The following is a 19,553-nucleotide window of genomic DNA, read 5'->3' as shown; positions in this document are numbered from 1 at the left end:
CCTTATTTAAAAACAATCCCAGGACTTCCCTGGTGGTCCAGTGGCTAAGACTCTGTGCTCCCAAAACAAGGGGCCCAGGTTTGATCCCTGGTCAGGGAACTAGATCCCACATGCCACAACTAAAGATCTTGCCGCAGCAAAGATTGAATGAACGAATGAGTATTTTAAAATGTAACAATAAAAAAGCAATCCCAATGGATCTGATTGAAAATAAAACGTAAGATGGGGGAGGAGTGGTCCAACCTGAAGATTCTGTTTCGTGTCACAGAGCTTTAAAGACCTAGCTTCTCTGGCTTTTCTCTACTCAGCCCCGGTATTGTCGACAAGACTTCACCGAGAGAGCATCAGTGGAGCTGAGGACAGGGGCCAGCGGGTTAATCTGAGAACCAGGAAAGGAGAGCAAACTTGCACCAGGGCGCTGAGAAGATGAGTGGAGGCCAGCTTCCCAGATAAGCAAGCTGGAGAAAGGGACCTAGCGCTTTGACAGTAAATAGGAAGGTGCTAAGAGCAGGTGATTGGAAGTCACGAAGGCCACGTCCCAACTCCAGCTCTGTCATTTACTAGCGGTGATGTTCTGGAGCAGTTCGGGCTGTCTAACATGTTTGGGAATTTCGCATGCAGATTGTTACACAGAAACATTATTAAAGATTACATTATATATTGTTGTTGCTGTTCAGTCCCTAAGTCCTGTCTGACTGACTCTCTGTGACCCCGTGGATTGCAGCACGCCAGGCTTCCCTGTCTTTCACTATGTCCTGGAGTTAATTAAATAGGGCTTCCCTGATGGCTCAACAGGTAAAGAATCCACCTGCAATGCAGGAGACACGGGAGATGTGGGTTTGACCCCTGGGTTGGGAAGATCTCCTAGAGGAGGAAACTGCAACTCGTCCCAGTATTCGTGCCTGAAAAATCCCATGGACAGAGGAGCCTGGCAGGCTACTGTCCAATGGGTCGCAGAGTCAGACATGACTGAGCGACTAAGCAGAACACAACACAGCATAATTAAATAAGTTATATTAAAAACAAAGGTAATACTCAAAACTTGCCACTTTCTACGTTTTACTGCATTTTACTTTACCTATGCTTATGAACTTATTTACATCCAATGGACTATGTGTTTAGTTGCTCAGTTGTGTCCGACTCTTTGCGACCCCATGGACTTAACTTTCCCCTATGGAGCCCTTTCCCCAGAGGAGCCCAGGCTCCTTTGTCCATGGAATTCTCCAGGCAAGAATACTGGAGTGGGTTGCCATTTCCTTCTCCATCCAAAGGACTGGTGTGATGGGAATACAATATGCTGGTGTGCTACTGCTCATCTCTTCCCGGTTTTGTGGTCTCTGGTGTCATGCTGGGAGCTTGAAACCAGCCATGGCAGGAGTGTGTGTGTTCAATCACTGTAGCCCACCAGGATCCTCGGTCCATGGAATTTTCCAGACAAGAATACTGGAGTGGGTTGCCATTTCCTCCTCCAGGGAATCTTCCTGACTCTTGGGTCTCCTGCATTGGCAGGCAGATTCTTTACCACTGCGTCACCTAGGAACTCTACCCAATGAGGACTTTGCCCCCTCCCCACCTTGGAGAGATGGTTGTTAAATAAGTACATGTCTGCTTATTAGTCATGTGACCTCTGAAGCTATTTAACTTCCCAAAGCTTCAATTTCTTTTCCTGGAAAAGGGTAATGATCACAGTGTCTCCTCATAGAAATGCCGAGAACTGACTAAAGTACTGCAGGGAAAATAGCACAAAGCCTGGCTCTTGGCAAACACACACATTAATTATCAATCCCATTTTCTTGTAAGAAGGACTTTTTCCAATCTCATACTTACTATACTATAAACAACAGCAAGTTTAACAAGGCAGAGACAGCAGACCCGACAGTTACTCCTTGGATTATTGAATCCCACCCCACCCCACCCCTGCCTTCTTTCCTGCTCTATGTTTAGTTAAAAGGAACCCTGGTTAGAATAGCTTTTTTTTTTTTTTTTTTTAATTAGGGAGGCAGGACTTCCCTGGTGGTCCAGTGGTTAGGAATCCACCTGCCAAAGCAGGGACACAGGTTTGACCCCTGGTCCAGGAAGATCCCGCAGGCCACGGGGCAACTAAGCCCATGTGCCGCAGCTACTAAAGCCCAAATGCTTTGGAGCCCGTGATCTGCAATGAGAAGCCACGGTGATGAGAAGCCTGCGCACTGCAACTAGAGAGCGGTCCCTGCTCGCCGCAACTAGAGGAAGCCCGCAAGCGGCAACAAAGACAAAAGGAAATAAAATAAATAAATAAAATTAGGGAGGCAAAGGGACTAGGTTTGGGTACCACCTGAGAAGTCTGATGTGCTGTGTTAAGCTTAAGGAGGGAATGCCTAATGTTCCCTTAGTCAGGGAACACTCTGACTAAGCAAGAGAAAAGAATTGAGACATCAGGGTTCCAATTTATCCGCACTAAGAGAATTCTTCCCACTCTTTCTCCGCATGAAAACTGCTTGGGCTAAGACTGACTGCTGTTTGCAGGAGAATGGATGAAAGATATGGTGGCAGAATTTGGAACGAGAAAGAGCCCAAAAGAGCCACGGAAAGCCTGGGGGCAGGGATGAACAGGCAAAGGGGCCACAGAGCAACAGCCCACTACAGACAGTGCTTTTCTAACTGCTGACAGGCCGGCGCCTCACATCTCATCCAACCTCATTGCTGGGATGAGTTCAGGCACTTTTACCTATTTTCCCTGTTGACATGGATAGAAAATTGAGCAATTACCCTTAAACTCAGAGCTCTCAGATCATCCAGATTGTTACACTCGCAGAATTAAGTCCCCAATTGCCCCTGGCTAAAAGGGGCTCAACTCAGCCTGTCCTTTAGGAATTACACACTTTTGGGTTGGCCATGGGATTTATTATTCCTCAGGTTTTGAGGTATTTGATTCTGTCAAAACTGGACCCCAGGATACAAAAAGCACCACCCTCTCCAGCGAGAAGCTGACGTACCCCAGAGGCGTGGGAGCTGCCAGGAAGAGTTACTGAAAATCCCACCTGCAGTCCTGGATTACGCCAAGATGCGATGGTTACATCCAAGAAAGAGCTAATTCTTTTTTTTAAAGCTCCTGTTTCCTGAGACTTTCCCCTTTTCCTGAGACTTTCCTGGTTTTAAACCACGTTCTTTCCTAATTTGAATTTACCTGGGAGGTAAGCTTTTTGAAAGTTGAGTCCGTATCTAGTTGTGTTTCTCAGAGATTCTCTCGCTCTGAAGTCTGTTCATCTTTTCTAAAGACAAAGAGTTCTTCTCTCCCATTTGCGTGCTGCTCAGTGTTCCAAGCTTTACTATTCCTCGGAGTTCACTTTCTGAGAGTTGGATTTCAGAGCTCAAACAGCCCTGGGAATTCTAGTCTCTGATGCTTCTGGCATCAGAGAGGTGACTGGACGCTGCGTCTGCTGTCTCCTCTACCGGCGTCCCCGAGCTCCCAGCACCCACCCGGCTGTTGCTGGCAGCTTCTGTATGTCCTTCAAGTTTTGACGTTTGAAAGCCATTTCTTCAGAGAGGTCCTCCCTCATCACCCAACCCAAATCAGGTCTCTACATCATTCTCTTCCATGGCACCCCGACTCTCCCTTCAGGAGACTCAACTACAATCTGTACATACTCATTTAATGTGTGACTGTTTGCTCAGTATCCCTTTCCCCAACTAGACTGTAAGCTGCATGAGGGGAAGGACTAAGAAAGTCTTCTTGTACACCATCATGCCCCCAGTGCCAGCCCCAAGCATCATACATAGTAGGTATTCAACAAATGGTGGTTAAAGAAATGAATAAATGAATTACCTGCCCAGTATCACCTGTAGAGACTGGATCCAATTCTATTCCAGATCTGATGTTTTCTCTTAACACCATGCAACCTTTCATGACAGAAAAAGTCTAGAGGTCTTAGGGCAAACCAGAAACTTGATTCCAAGAATAGGGATGGATAATTAAGCCACTAAAAGGAAGATCAGTCTTGCCATCCTGCAATTTGGGGACCCTGAGATCATCTGGGGGCTCTGGCTGTCCATTACAGGGCTTTCCCCATGGCTCAGAGGTAAAGAACCCAATTGCAGTGCAAGAGATGCGAGAGACACAGGCTCGATCCCTGGGTCAGGAAGATCCCCTGGAGGAGGGCATGGTAACTCACCTCAGTATTCTTGCTGGGAACATCCCATGGACAGAGGTGCCTGGCGAGCTACAGTCCATGGGGTCACAGAGAGTCGGACATGACTGAGCAACTGAGCACAGAGCTGTCTGCTACTCTCAGCTCTTCTCCATAACCATGAAGCCCAACTTCCCTGAAGCACTTTACCAGTTCTAGCTGCGAGCCAACCCAGAATCAGCAAATTAGATGACTGGCACTCTTCAAACTTCATGAAAGGCGGTTTACATGAGGATATTGAATATGTGTAGTTGAGAATGGTCCAGAATTAGGGCTTGGATCTGCAGAACCAGCTTCTTTCCTAGTAACAGTGAATTCCTTATTCATCCTCCAAGTGGAGTCACTCCTGATGCCAGGAAGCTTACCATGGAAGGCTGTGCACACGTTTCTCTGCCTAACCTAATCCTATCTAGCCTACAGAACCCGAGCGAGTTCTACTTTCTTCCTGAAGGGCCGGCAACCCACAGAGATCGCTTCCTCTTCTGACCTCACAGCACTTTACAAGGTAAATCACTAATATAGTAACAACTGCTTGTTAACTTTGCCACTCACCACACTGCTACTTTAGTTACTTAATCCTTGGATAGATTTTCATTTTTCGTGTTTGGTCTTCCCAGCAAAGTTCCCTGCTCCTTTAGAGCAGAGCCCTCCAAGGTTGTTTGTTGTTTTCAGTTGCTAGGCTGTGTCATGACACTTTGCGACCCCATGGACTGCAGCTTGCCAGGCTTCCCTGTCCTTCACTATCTCCTGGAGTTTGCTCAAACTCATGTCCATTGAGTCGGTGATGCCATCCAACCATCTCATCCTCTGCCATCCTCTTCTCCTGCCCTCAATCTTTCCCAGAATCAGGGTCTTTTCTAGTGAGTCGGCTTGTTGCATCAGGTGGACAAAGTATTGGAGCTTCAGCATCAGTCCTTCCAAAGAATATTCAAGGTTGATTTCCTTTAGGATTGATTGGTTTGATTTCCTTGTTGTCCAAGGGACTCGCAAGAGTCTTCTCCATCACCACAATTCAAAAGCATCAATTCTTCGGTGCTCAGCCTTCTTTATGGACAAACTCTCATATTCATACATGACTACTATAAAAATCATAGCTTTGACTATACAGACCTTTGTCAGCAAAGTGGTATCTCTGCTTTTTAATACACTGTCTAGGTTTGTCATAGCTTTTCTTCCAAGGAGTGAGCATCTTTTAATTTCATGGCTGCAGTCACTGTCTGCAGTGATTCTGCAGCTCAAGAAAATAAAATCAGTCATGGTTTCCACTCTTTCCCATCTATTCGCTGTGCAGTGATGGGATTGAATATGCCATGATCTTAGTTTTTTTAATGTTGAGTTTTAAGCCAGCTTTTTCATTCTCCTGTTTCACCTTCATCAAGAGGCTCTTTAATTCCTTTTGCTTTCTGCCACTGTCTGTATCATCTGCATCTCTGAGGTTGGTGATACTTCTACCAGGAACCTTGATTTCAGCTTATGATTTATCCAACCTGGCATCTCGCATGATGTATTCTGCATATAAGTTAAATAAGCATGATGACAATATACAGCCTTCACATACTCCTTTTGCAATTTGGAACCAGTCCATTGTTCCATGTTTAGTTACAACTGTTGCTTCTTGACCTGCATACAGGTTTCTCAGGAGACAGGTAAGGTGATCTGCTATTCCCAGCTCTTTATGACTTTTCCACAGTTTGTTGTGATCCACACAGTCAAAGGCTTTAGTGTAGTCAGTGAAGCAGAGTAGATGTTTCTCTGGAATTCCTTTGCTTTTCTATGACCCAATGGATGTTGGCATGGTCTTATGAAGGATTTACAAATCACTTCCTAAAGGCCTAATCCAACTTGAAGATGCATTTTGTTCTGTTCATACAGTGATGTTTAAAACTTGCCATTATTTGAAAAAAAATAAATAAATAAAACTTGTCATTATTTGAAATATGAATTTGACAACTTTCAGGTCATGCCATCTCCCCTCGAAGCTCCCCACAGGCCTCACCATTATGGTCAAAGACGCCTGCTGTTTCAAGTATTTATATTTTCTGCCGAGCCCCTACAAACATCTGAGTTCACAGTCTGCCTTGGTCTTGCAAACAGTCCCTCTGCAATACATTCTGGTTAACCAACAGATCCCCACACCACCTCTGCATAGCACTTACTCTCTGCTTCTCATTCAAAAAACACATCCCATCCCAATAGCTCCTTCCTTTCTGTTTTTCTGTTCTCTTCCCTCAGAAGCCCGAGAGAAACATCAATAAACAAGAGGATATGTTTCTCTTCTCTCCCTCAGCTTCTTCCCCAGGGAAGGAGGAGGAGCACCAGGTATCAAGAGAGATGTAGGACTTCTCTGGCCCTCCAGTGGTCAAAACTCCATGCTTCCAATACAGCGGATGTAGGTTTGATCCCTGGTCTGGAAATTAAGATCCCACATGCTGTGCAGCGCAGCCAAAAAAATAAAAATAAAGCAAAAGCAGAAACATTTTTTGAAGAGTGATCTAGGGAGGTTGAATGATGAGAAATATATCTCAAGAGACAGGGCTTCTCAAAGTCTATATAAAAGACGAGGAGGAAAGAAGGCCAGGCATGCCTCACTAGATCACAGAATCCTGGAGGGCAGGGGCTGTCTCACTCACCACTATTTCTGAGACCTGGAGCAGCACTGGCCACAGGAGATGTTTCATGAAGACCCCCTGGCTTTCCTCGGTGAAGGTTCATCTCCAAGAGGCTCAGAGGAGGCCCTGGACCTTGGCTCCTCACTTCTGTTCCTGGAGGTTCACCTTCTCCTTTGAGATGGCTCGTCAATCACACAGCCCTACCAAGTACCAGAAGACGAGTGGCCCCTTCCCAGGTGAGAACACGCCTCACTGATGACCTCAAAGAACCCGGATGTGATTTTATCTTTTTAATTAAAAAAGTGTATTTATTTATTTGGCGGTGCTGGGTCTTGGCTGCTGTGGGGGCTTTTCTTTAGTTGCGGCGAGCGGGGGCTATTCTCTAGTTGCTGTGTGCAGGGTTCTCGTTGTGGTGGCTTCTCCTGTTATGAAGCATGCGGTCTAGGGCATGCCAACCTCAGCAGTTGTGTCTGTAGTTGCAACTCCCAGGCTCTAGAGCGTAGGCATATGGCCTTAGCTGCTCCGAGCCATGTGGGATCTTCCCGAACCACGGATCAAACCGGTGTCTCCTGCACTGGCAGGCAGATTCTTTAATACTGAGCCACCAGAGAAGCCCCCAGATGTGATTTTATTAAGGGAACCAGTAGGTTTCCTCACAGGTGCCCAGAGATCTGTTTAACGTCATTGCCGAATGAGTGTCCAGGATGGTTCAGGGCAATCATTCATGGAGCTTCCCCACCCACTGGCTATTCTAAGTTCAAAGGAGCAGCCTTAACTAGCCAACCAAGTAATTCCCTGAGTAAAGATAATTCTAGAGACTAGTTATATGTAACATATGATTCCTACTGCAAAATGGATTCTAAACATTCACATACAGTGAAATGGACTAAGTCGAGTGTGAAGTGTAACATATGAACTGATTTTCCATTAAAGGACTCAGGAATAACTGCATGGAAAACAGATTTATGCCAGGGCAGAGACATACCTCCTAGAAGGTAACATCAAGTGTACTCTGACAAGAAAGGCTTTTTTTTTTTTGCTTCAAACCCCTGGAGCCAAAATAAAGGTCAAATCAAAATTTTCACATTCCAAGTTTATGAAGGGGAAAAGAATACCAGAGGTATTCTCCAAAAACAGTGACTTTCTTCTCTCCTTCCTTAATGGAATTGCATCAAGCATCCTATCAATCATGCCAGCATTCTATCTTATACACTGGGGAGCTGACATTTACACAACTGACCTGTGCAAGGAGATGCCAACACAGTGGAGGGTCGTGCTATTTGTTACAGCCCAGAGGCCAAGAGCAGGGACTCTGGGGCCAAGATATGTGTTCAAATCCTGGTGCTGGGCTGCGCTATGCTAGTAACACGTGGTGAACACAGCTGCCTTCCAAACCCTGGTGTTGCCACTTACTGGTCATATGACCTTCGGCAAGGTTGCCTTTCTTTGCCTTAGTCTCCCCGTCCTTAAAATGGGGATGATGACCAATTAAAATGTCCTTTAACAGGTGAATAGATAACCAAGATAACCAAAATGTGCTATCTATCCATTCAAGGGATATTATCAATAAAAATGAACTGGGTAATGATACACGCAACCAGCTGGATGGATCTCAAAATCGTTCTAATGAGTGAAAAAAGTCAATTTCAGAAACTACAAACCACTCCATCATGACAAAAAAGAGATCACAGTTGCCTAGAGACAGGGGCAGAGGGAGGATGGACTGAAAAGAGCGAGAGCAACTTCCGGGGTTGATGGAAATGTTCTGTAAGTTGATGGTGATGGAGGTTTCAGTGGGTATACACAGCTGTAAAAATTCACACTGTGCACTTTGAATGAATGCAGTCTATCATATGCAAATCAGACCTCAATAAAACTGATATAAAAAAAAACTCTCCCACAGGTTTGAGAACTCGACGAGGAAAAAAACGTGCAACACACTAGGCTCCGTAGCTGGCACACGGTGCTGGTGGAGACCACGGCAAGAGAATGGAGAGCTCCCGTGGGAGTCAGAGGACCGGAGTCCCTATTCAGCCCAATAAGTCCGTGTAAGAGTGCTTAAGCCTCAATCTCTCAACAAGTCAAATGGCAGGCCTGGACACCAAGGCATACAGAGACGCCAAAAGCTGCAACGATTTGATTCTAACCTGATGACGCCACAATGGCAACCAGCGCCGCCTTCTAATGATGCATGTGTGATGGATGTAAACTTCAGCATTCAGAGGGTTTTGCTGTGATATAGTTACTCCTTGAAATGGAGCATTTTCACACAGTTGAGGGCTTCCCTGGTGGCTCAGACAGTCAAGAATCAGCCGGCGATGCAGGAGACCTGGGTTTGACCCCTGGTGTTGGGAAGATCCTTTAGAGAAGGGAATGGCAACCCACTCCAGTATTCTTGCCTGGAGAATTCCATGGACAGAGGAGCCTGGTGGGCTACAGTCCAGGGGGCTGCAAAGAGTCAGACACGACTGAGTGACTAACACTTTCTTTTTCTCCCAATTGACAAAAATGGAGAAGGGAGGATTTCAGAAGTCCTTTGAGGGGAGTTGAAAAGAAGTCCAAGCCAGGGTGGGAAGAGGTGTGAAGAGTTCCAGTTGAGTAGACCTTCTGCAGACCAGGAATTCAATGAGTCCTCCAGCGTCATCAGCATCACAGTCTCCAAGCACACCATACCTTGACCACCTGCTAGGGACCCTGCCTCCTTGAGGCCATTGGCACATCCTCCTGAGTGGTTGCCCTGCAGCCCTGTGTAACCAACGGCTGAAGCCACAGTCTCTGAGGACAGGCCAGCCCGAAGTGTGGCAGAAGCCACCAGTCAGTGAGCATCACAGCTGTCACTGTAGCGGCGGCAGGAACACGTCTGGGAAGATAGACTCTGGGGACAGAAGCGAGGGGTACCTTGTTGACCAGCACCAGCAGGAGTTATTGGTGGATGGAGTAGCTTCGCAGCTGAGAGGAATTGAGTGAGAAGAGCTGAGGGGGAATATCTGGCAAAAACAGATGAACTTGTTGATGAGAGACAACGGAAAAGCAATGAAAGTGGTGAAGAATGATGGGAGGAGACTCAGGGGCTCTTACTAACTCCTAGAGCAAGTGCAGACTCAATTCCTGACCTCTAGAGACTACCTTTCTACCTTCACACCCCTTTGGGACACGATGAGACAGAAGTACTTGTGCACACGCCTCCCTCTCCTGTCCTCAGTCCTGGCTTTGGAGGCATCACAGCAGGGTTGTCAAACTTCAATGCGCAAACTATTTATCTGGGGAGCTTACTTTGATGCAGATTCCCGCTTCTGCTTTGCCAGTGGCTTGGGAATCTGCATTTTTAAACTTTTTATTTTGTACTGGGGTGTAGCCAACTGACAATGTCGTAATGGTGTCAGGCAAACAGCAAAGGGACTCAGCCACAGATACGCATGTATCCATTTTCCCCCAGGGCTTCCCCAGTGGTTCAGATGGTAAAAAATCTGCCTGCAATGTGGGAGACCTGGGTTCGATCCCTGGCTGGGGAAGATCCCCTGAAGAAGGGAACAGCTACCCACTCCAGTACTCTTGCCTGGAGAATCCCACGGACAGAGGAGCCTGGCAGGCTACAGTCCACGGGGTTGCAAAGGGTCGGACACAACGAGCAACCAAGCACTAAACACGTTGTCCCCCAAAAGCCCCCTGCCACCCAGGCTGGCACTTAACACGGAGCAGCGTCCCCTGCGCTATACACAGGCCCTTGTTGGCTATTCACACTAAACACAGCAGTGTGCACATGTCCCCCCAAACTCTGGGAACCTGTATTTTAACCGCCCGCCTGGCATACTCATAACTGTCCTATATGACTCTCACGCTAATCCTGTGCAGTACTATGGCACAGAGAATCATCTCTGTTCCACAGATTTAATTCTCCCCTTCACCTTAGTCACATGCAAAGGTTAGTGAATAGAAGGCTTTGGAACTCCACTTCTAGCCATGAGAGAGTAACTGGTGCCAGACTTGCCTTCCTCCCAATAAACAATCAGAAAACTGGAAAAAATACAAGAAACAGCTGTTTTCACACAGCGGACAAGAGGTAACACAGAACTGAGATCCCCGAGGAAAGGGAAATGCATGAAGTGGGCCCTGCAGTCACCCTGGCTTCGGCTTAGAGGTGCTTCCTGGGCACTGGTGCAGGGGAGGGAACGCCGAGTGGGGCACCGGGAGGTCTGGCTGAGTTGAGGAGACACAGGTCAAAGTTTAGGTGGCCGGGATTCGAGAAACAACCTAAGTGTCCACAGATAGATGAATGGATAAGGAAGATATGGTGTGTGTGTGTATATACACACACACATACATATACAAGGCTTCCCTGGTGGTGCTAGTGGTAAACAACCTGCCTGCCAATGCAGGAGACTTGAGAGACACAGGGTTTGATACCTGGGTCAGGAAGATCCCCTGGAGGAGGAAATGGCAAACCCATTCCAGTGTTCTTGCCTGGAGAATCCCATGGACAGAAACGCCAGGCAGGCTACAGTCGAAGGGTCGCAGAGTCGGACATGACTGAAGCAACTTAGCACACAGCACACACACACCCATACATATATACACACATGCATGTGTACACACGTATGTGTATATGCGCATGTATATCCATGCAGGTGTATGTATGTGCATATATACATGTATGTGTATATACATGTGTGTGCACACATACATATACATGTGTGTGCGCGTGTGTATATATACACCTGTATGTGTGTGTATATATATGTGTATGTATCTATGTGCGCTGTGTGCTAAGTTGCTTCTATATATATATATATACAATGTAAATATATGTGGGGCTTCCCAGGTGGTGCTAGTGGTAAAGAACCCGTCTGCCAATGCAGGAGACGCAGGAGACCCAGGTTTGATCCCTGGGTCGGGAAGATCGCCTGGAGCGGGAAATGGCAACTCACTTCAGGATTCTTCCCTGGGAAATCCCATGGACAGAGGAGCTTGGTGGACTACAGTCCATGGAGTTGCAAAGAGTCAGGCACGACTGAAGCGACTTCGCACAGCATATGTACACTCACAGACATATGTGCGCGCGCGCGCGCACACACACACACACACACACACACACACACACACACACACACACACACACACACACACACACACACACACAGTGGAAAGCTGCTCAGCCATGAACAGTGAAATCTTGCTGATGTGACAACATGGATGGGCCTGGAGGGTGTTAGGCTTAAGTGAAATAAATCAGACAGAGGACGACAAATACCGTATGATCTCACTTATGTGTGGAATCTAAAAAACAAAACAGACAGGAAACATAACAGGCTTATACACACAGAGAACAAACAGGCGGCTGCCAGAGCAGGGGGTGGGGTGAAATTGGGGAGCAGGATTAAGAGGTACAAACTTCCAGTGATAAAGTAAGTAAACCACTGGGAAGTTACATACAGCATAAGGAATATGGTCAATAAAGCTGTAATAACTTGCATGGGGAGAGATTTATCATGAGATCATTAATGGATGCAAACGTCAAACCAACACATGGCACACCTGATACCAGCATAACACTGTACATCAACCATGCTTCAATTAAACCAAAAGAAACAATGGCCACAATTATCTGAATCTGATGAAAACCATAAATCCACAGACTCAAGACGTTCAAGTAGGATAAACCCAAAGTAAACCCCAACAAGGCACATCGTGACCAAATTGCTGAAAATAACAGATAAGGGAAAATAAGTCTTAAAAGCAGGAGAAAAAGACAGTGCATACAGGGGAACAAAGATAAGGATGACCACTGACTTCTCAGCAGACAAAGCAAGCCAAAGGACAATGAACTGAGTATCTAAAAGACTAAAAGGAAAAACAGAGTCGTCAGCCCAGAATTCTTTATCGGGTGAAAAGTAAAGACATTTTCAGATGAACAAGACTGAGAGAATTTGTTGCCAGAGGACCCGCTCTACAAAAAAATAAAATGTTACACGAAGTGCCTCAGGCACAAGGAAAATGATACTAGATGGAAATTGAGCTCTACACAAAGGAACAGACTGAGGAAATGGTAAATATGTGAGTTAAAAAAGAGGCTTTGATCATTCAGGTCCTAAAGATAACCTCCCCTCTAGTAGGTTTCTTGCAAAAGGTACACACAAACTTTATCTCTTCTCGAGTTTTGAACACGGGCTTCAGCTGTGACATGGCTGCTGGCCACTGAAGTGCTATTTCTCCCTCATTTACAGCGTCAGCCTTTAACCAACTAGGTGCCATGCACTAGAGATGCAAAGGTAAATAAGGCACAGTGTCCACTATCAAGGGGCTCAGAGCCTGGTGGGAAGAACAACTGAGCCAATAGAGAGTTAAAAAGCATGAGGGTCACTCAGTCCTGTGACCACAGGCAGCTCAATCTCTCTGTACTTTAGTTTCCTCAAATATAAAAGGGGGATAATAACAGTACTACCTCGTAGGGCTGCTATGAAAATGAAATGCTTTAGCATCTATAAATTGGGAGAACAGTGCCTGAGACATAATAACGAGCTAGTAAGTACCAGCTACTATTGCTGTTTGCCCTCCTGGGCAAACAATGGACGTTTGCCCAGGAGGTTGTGGGCACATGGAGAAACAGCACCTGAGTCAGAGAGGGGGGGTGGGATGGAAAGGGAACAGAGGAGGTGATGCTTCTGGCTGAGTGCTGAAGGACGAGGAGGATTAAAGGATAAGGAAGTGGGGAGGGACCCCAGGCAGACGCGGCAGCACTCGGCCAGGCACAGAGATGCAACTGACAGGCTAGGACGAGGCCACAGGGATGTGTCCAGTAAAGCCTGCAGCAAGTGGCACCTTGCTGTAGCCCAGGAGATGCTCTGGGACGTCTCTGGAAGCCCTTCTGACTTCCTCCACGGGCATCTTACCTCCTCCGTCATCTGATCTATCCAGGCTCTGCTGTCTGAGGCGGCGGCTGCCCCCCAAAAAGAAGGAAAAGAAAGGAGGAAGTGAGTTTCAAACACAGGAAGGAACAACCTATTACACTTTGACTGCTTCCATTCCTTTTCCTAGGTGAAAGTGTCTCTGGACCCACCTTCCTCCAGCAGCCCGGTCAGACCTGCTTCGTCAGTCGGTCTGTGCACGGCGCACAAGCTGTACCAGCCCATCAGCAGCATCACACCAACTGCGAAGGGATGCTCCTCCCACCCCACAGGTGTGAGCGCGGTGGCCCTACCTGCACACTCCGTCGTCACCTAGAAACCTGCCTTCTTTCTCTTTGATATGTCTGGGGAGGAGGCTAGGATTAGAAGGCTGGTGTTACTTCTGCCCATCTGCGTCGATAAAGCAGAACCTAAGGGTCAGTACTTTTGACACCTGAATGTACCATCTAAGAACCAGAGGGTGGGAGACAGGACATGGGCATCGACGCCAGAGTCCAGCCCTTCAGCTGCAGAAGCAGCATTCGCTGAGCCCTTGACTAGCGCTCCGATCTCCTGCCCGAGCCCAGCCCGCTCCCTACTGTCTATTTTCAGATGCTACATTCAAGAAAGGCTGAACTGATGAGGACCGCACAGACCGCATGGCTGACTAGGGTCACACAGGATGCCGTAAGAATACTGGAAACATACTCTTCTATTTCTTTAGAAGCCCTCCTTCTTGACCTGAAAAAGAGAGAGAGACAAAGTTTATGAGAACCTGCTAATCTCTGCACTGGTGTGGCACGCTGGCAGGGTGTTTCAATAGGGGGATAAAATGAGAATAACTGAAGTGATCTATTTGTCTGGATTCCTCTTTATAGACCAAGGCCCACAACCGATGAGAGACAATGACGGTAATGCCTTCTTATGTCCTTCTTTCAGCATGTCTCCACATTAAGTTGTTGAGCTCAAGTGCTTAAATTGAAGGAGAAGCTTAAAACTCCAAAGCGGTGTGGATGATACCGTGCCTTCTTTTTCTTTCAACAATGAACTGATCAATTTACAGGAGCACACTCTTAGGACTGAGGTCGTGGGTCTCGTTTGGAGCTGTTGTGCTAACACATGTAGCTCCCCATGAGCAGAAGGGGATGAACCAGCCGTGCAGTTCAAGCCTGACTTCTTGCCTCCCCCACGGGAAGGACCGCAAGGCCCTGTGAGTGATGGTGGCCTGTTCACATGCTCATGTGAGGCCCGGGTTCTCCAACCTGAACGTGTGTTAGAATCATCTGGGAAGCTTGTCAGACATGCGGATCGCTGGGCCCAGCAGTGAGAGACTTCTGGATCAGCTGTCTAGGGAAGGGGGAATACATCTTAACTTTAAAGGTCGTCAGCCTTTAGCCAGTCTTACTTAGAAGACTTAAGACCACCATTTCTCAGAGGCTCAGTAGTGACCTGCTTGGATTAGAATTCCTGGGAACTTGAGTGTGCATTACACAGAGATTACTTTTCTGTGTATGTGACGATCTCTGTCATAACAGAGTATTTGTTTTTTTATGAATTCTTTTAAGTCAGAGATCAATCACCACGATCAGTGCGGGCACAGGGTGATGGCGATGCCATGGCTGGGAGGCAGGATGCCTGAAGTCCCTCCCCAGGAAAAGCGACCTCGGAACCAACCGGCACCTTCTGCAAAAATGCAAATAATTCTCCCCAAGAGGGGAACGGGAAAGTAAACCCTGGGACCACTGCCTCTGACTGTCGTGGTGAAGTTGAACACTATAAACCTGCTGTCCGAAGGACCCAGTCCTCTGTCACCAGCAGCAGGACGGCTTGGATGGAAACCGGGATCAGAGCAGAGGAACAGGCTACAGGAGGGTGGTCGCCCAGGCCAGCACCTTCCCACTCTACAGAAGGGGCGGTGCCGTCTCTGGTTACCCTCAGGAGTCTTAACAGAATCGTTCCTTCCGAAGTCCTGTGCCAGGGGAAGCAGCAGCAGTGACTCGGTCGGAAGGAAACCATAACGATAAGGTTACTCTTCGGGGGAAGGCTGATTAATTGCCATTTATTCACTCATCATCTGAATCGGTGTAATTGCTGGTGAGCCCACGTCCTGCTCCGTCCTACTCTCGGGGTAGCCCAGGATCTTCGAGCATCTCGTTGCATCCCACAGGGAAGGAGCTGGAACTAGAGACCACGGCCCCCAGGGATGGAGGGCGGGGATGTCCTCAGGTGGTATTCTGTCTGTCTTTCCATCTCTCCTGCCAGAAATAGCAGGTTCTGGGTGAGCTTTCTGTTTGAGAGATGGAAAGCCTAGTGGGAACCTGGGTGGGGCCCCAGAGAAACGGCGTGAAACCCTGCCTGTAGAACAGGGGGCCACTTTCAGGCCATACCGAGCTTCAGGAAAGTTTGGGCCACGCCACAACACTGCTGATTTTGATTTGGTTTCATTTTGTTCTGTTTTAACATGAATTTGGTGTCCAAATTGGTATATTTTGTACCAAAAAAAAAAAAAATCTGGATTTCTGAATTCTTCAAATACAAACCCTGGCAATACTGCACTTACATTCCCTTAAGGAAAACTTGGGGAAGCCGGGCTGTGCCCAACCCTCTACCCACTGGGAGCCTGAGCTCCGCCCTCTTAGAACTGGGGGGTCCCTACTAGCTGAGGCTGGGAAAGATTGAAGGCAGGAGGAGAAGGGGATGACAGAAGATGAGATAGTTGGATGGCATCACCAAGTCGATGGACAGGAGTCTGAGTAAACTCCAGGAGTTGGTGATGGACAGGGAGGCCTGGTGTGCTGCAGTCCGTGGGGTCGCAAAGAGTCGAACACGACTGAACTGAACTGAACTAGGTGTTCATCACTGAACCTGCAGTGCCAGTTTTCCAACAGAAGTGAAGGAGCAAGTGAAGCATTTCCTGCAGCTGCTATGCAGCTACCAAAAGTGAGAAAGCAAAAGGCAGTGGGACGCATGCTTCAGGAAAACAGGCAGAGGGTTCCTTTCTTTACAGAACTGTGACTATGCAAACAACTTCTGTACCTCAGTGATAAAATTTAAGGTGCTATTCTGAAATAATCCCCACTTCACAGATTTACTATACTTGCCCAGTCAGTCCCCAGAGGCACCTCAGGCCATGCAGTGACGGTGAATCCAGTACAAGGATTTTCAAGTCACAGGTCGTGACCCATTAGTGAGCCGTGAAACCCATTTAGAGAATCACCACCAGCCTTTCTTTTTTAATCTTTCTTTTTGTTCAATAGCAAAGAATAGTGAAGAGAGTGTATTGCAAATCGTAAAGATAAATATCACGTAAGTTTTTTTTCTTAGGTTTATATATATAGATATACCCTGTCATGATGTAGAGTGCATTTTTAAAATTGCTGGTGACAGGTTAAAAAAAAAATGAAAACATGGTGTTCTATCACTGCCCAGTAGGTAACCGGAGAGGGAAGGACGTGGGGCTGCAGTCCTGTCTTTCCCAGGCTGTGTGGGTGGGTGGAGGCTGACGGAGGGGACAGAGGTTCTGGGTCATCTCTTCCTTGCAGACACATTTCCGGGCACACGGTGTGAGCCGGTCCAACCCCGAGGCGGGAGGACTGCAGAGTGGCGGCCAGCTCCGCCCCGGGCTTTGGGTCACTCATCGCCCTTGTAGCTTCCCCAGAAGTGCTGTGAGACGGTTTGGGAACCTGGCAACTATCATACTGGTGAGCCCACTGTGTAGAGACCCAGCACGCTCTGGGACCGTCAGGGACTCTCGTGTCTATCAGCATCAGTTTTGGACAGGAGGCAGCCGCAGGCTCCAGGAGCACCACGTCACACAGACTGGGACCGTGGGCGCCGCGCCCTGTGCTTCTGTCCACGCCACAGAGCCGGTGGGCAGTGAGGCTGAAACGAGACTCCCCATCTCCCACCTGCCACCCTAGATTCCAAATGCGCTGCCCCGAGCCCTTGCAAAAGCAGGTACCCGCTGATTCTTAGCTGTCCCCGGGGCTCCCCAAGCGATGCTTGGATTTACTGGGCTCACATGTTTCCCATACTCACAGGAGACAACAGACAGCTCATTGAAAGCTTGAGAGAACCCTTTACACGAGGGGTCTTAACCAGTGGACCGCAAGAGAATCACCCCTGGGGAGCTTTTGCTGTGTCCATGTGCTAGGCGTCACCCCAGGCCCCCTGAGGGAGTAACTTCTAGAAAAGGAACGAGTCATGGACGTGAGGATCACTGCCTGAAACCTTATGTCAGAGAGCAGGCTGAACTTGCTAGCTGCTAAGCAGCAGGAGGTTAGCCTTTTTGCCTCGTCCTTCCGAGTCGCCTGCTTCCTCCTCTGTGTGTCAGTCGCTCAGTCATGTCCAACTCTTTGAGACCCCATGGACTGTAGCCCACCAGACTCCTCTATCCATGGAATTCTCCAGGCAAGAATCCTGGAGTGGATAGCCATTCCCTTCTTCAGGGGATCTTCCCAACCCAGGGATCGAACGTGGGTCTCCTGCACTGCGGGCAGACTCTTTACCACCTGAGCCACCAGGGAAGCCCTTCCTCCTAACACAAGTGGCAGGCTGAGGGGAGGGAGGAAACGGCCTCACGGACTAAAGGTTCCGTCCCAAGTGACCCTGGACTGGCTTTCCCGAGACTCAGCCGGGATTCCCTGGTGTTCAAAAGCTCAGCAGGTGCCCTCCACCCGGGGAGGCCCAGAAGCAATTCAGATCCGATTAGAGATGCTTGTTCAATATTCAAAATGTAAAACACAGAGGTTGCTGAACCAGCACTTTGAAAAGTTAATTAAATGCCAGGTTTCTTTTTAAGAGCTACTCCATCACTTGCTGATTGCTTTGGCCATTTTGCAGAATGGGGCTTTAACTCCGGACAATGAGAGCACATGTTCTCCCTCACCTCCCACCTTGGGGAGACAGGGTGACGGGAATAAGGGCACCCTGGTCTCCTGCTCTGCAGAGAGCGACGGCTGGATCTGGTCGGTAACTTGCCAAGAAGGGAAACCATGGCCCTCTCTGTGTGGAGATTTTCAAGTCACTAAGATCGCTCGGCTTCACATGAAGCTGTCTGCTCTTTAAACACTGAGTTCCCAGGTGGAGACTTGAAGGTTAGAGGCACTGTCTGGTTTTCCCTACTTTACTTTATTTAAAACTTATTTTTATTTGTTTTTATCTTTTGGCTGTGCCACACAGCATGTGGGATCTTAGTTCCCTGACTAGGGATCGAACCTGTGTCCTCTGCGTTGGAAGAGAGGCGTCTTAACCACTGGACCAACAGAAAAGTCCCCTGGTTTTTCCCTACTTTCTTTAAAGCCCAGCCCTCCAGCTCCACACTCAATCGGTCCCTTCCTGGTGTTCACCTCTGCTTCTCCACAATCCACACTAGGGTGTTTCCTCCTCAGCTCTACACATTTACCCTCAATTCTCAGGGAAAGGACCCTTCCCAGGCCCTTGCCCCCACAGACCTGTAAGGCTGATGACTGATGATAGCAACAATTAACATTTATAGAGCTTGCTGGGTGCTAGGCACTCTTATTTAAATATCAGTGTTATATAACACTATATAAGAATTACACATTCACATATTACCTTATTTATTTATCACATTATCTTCTTTAATATGCTCTCTTTTATAGATGAGGAGCCTGGAGCTCAGAGAAGTAAAGTTAATTTCACTAAAGTCACCCAGCTGGAAAGTGATTGGGCCAGAATGCAAATTCCAGTTCTTAACCCCTATGTGATACAGGCACACAGGCAGCTCTACTGACCAGGGGAAGGGCTCATTCTACATTCTGCTTCAAACTCAATTCACACTTTCCACGATGAGATGAGCACATAAGACTGTAAGACTTTCGCCTTAGAGTAGCACGGCAGCTTTGTACCATGGGGCAGTTAATGTTGGCCTAATT

The 19,553-nt window shown here is 47.7% G+C and overlaps 1 protein-coding gene across 1 annotated transcript in view; it reads right to left on the bottom strand.

Annotated features, from left to right (window-relative positions):
• The window catches only part of IFT43 (intraflagellar transport 43), a 105,768-nt gene that overhangs the window by 15,704 nt on the left and 70,511 nt on the right, over positions 1-19,553 (bottom strand). The window contains exons 4-5 of the mRNA XM_065940551.1: positions 14,365-14,397; positions 13,663-13,709 (exon numbers count right to left, since the gene is read on the bottom strand). Of these exons, the coding sequence (XP_065796623.1) occupies positions 13,663-13,709; positions 14,365-14,397 (80 nt within the window). The remainder of the gene's footprint in view (positions 1-13,662; positions 13,710-14,364; positions 14,398-19,553) is intronic.

This window comes from Muntiacus reevesi, chromosome 7 (genome assembly GCF_963930625.1).
Source record: "Muntiacus reevesi chromosome 7, mMunRee1.1, whole genome shotgun sequence".
Lineage (NCBI taxonomy): Eukaryota > Metazoa > Chordata > Mammalia > Artiodactyla > Cervidae > Muntiacus > Muntiacus reevesi.
The sequence above is the reverse complement of the archived record's forward strand: the minus strand, read 5'-3'. Positions and strand labels throughout refer to the sequence as shown.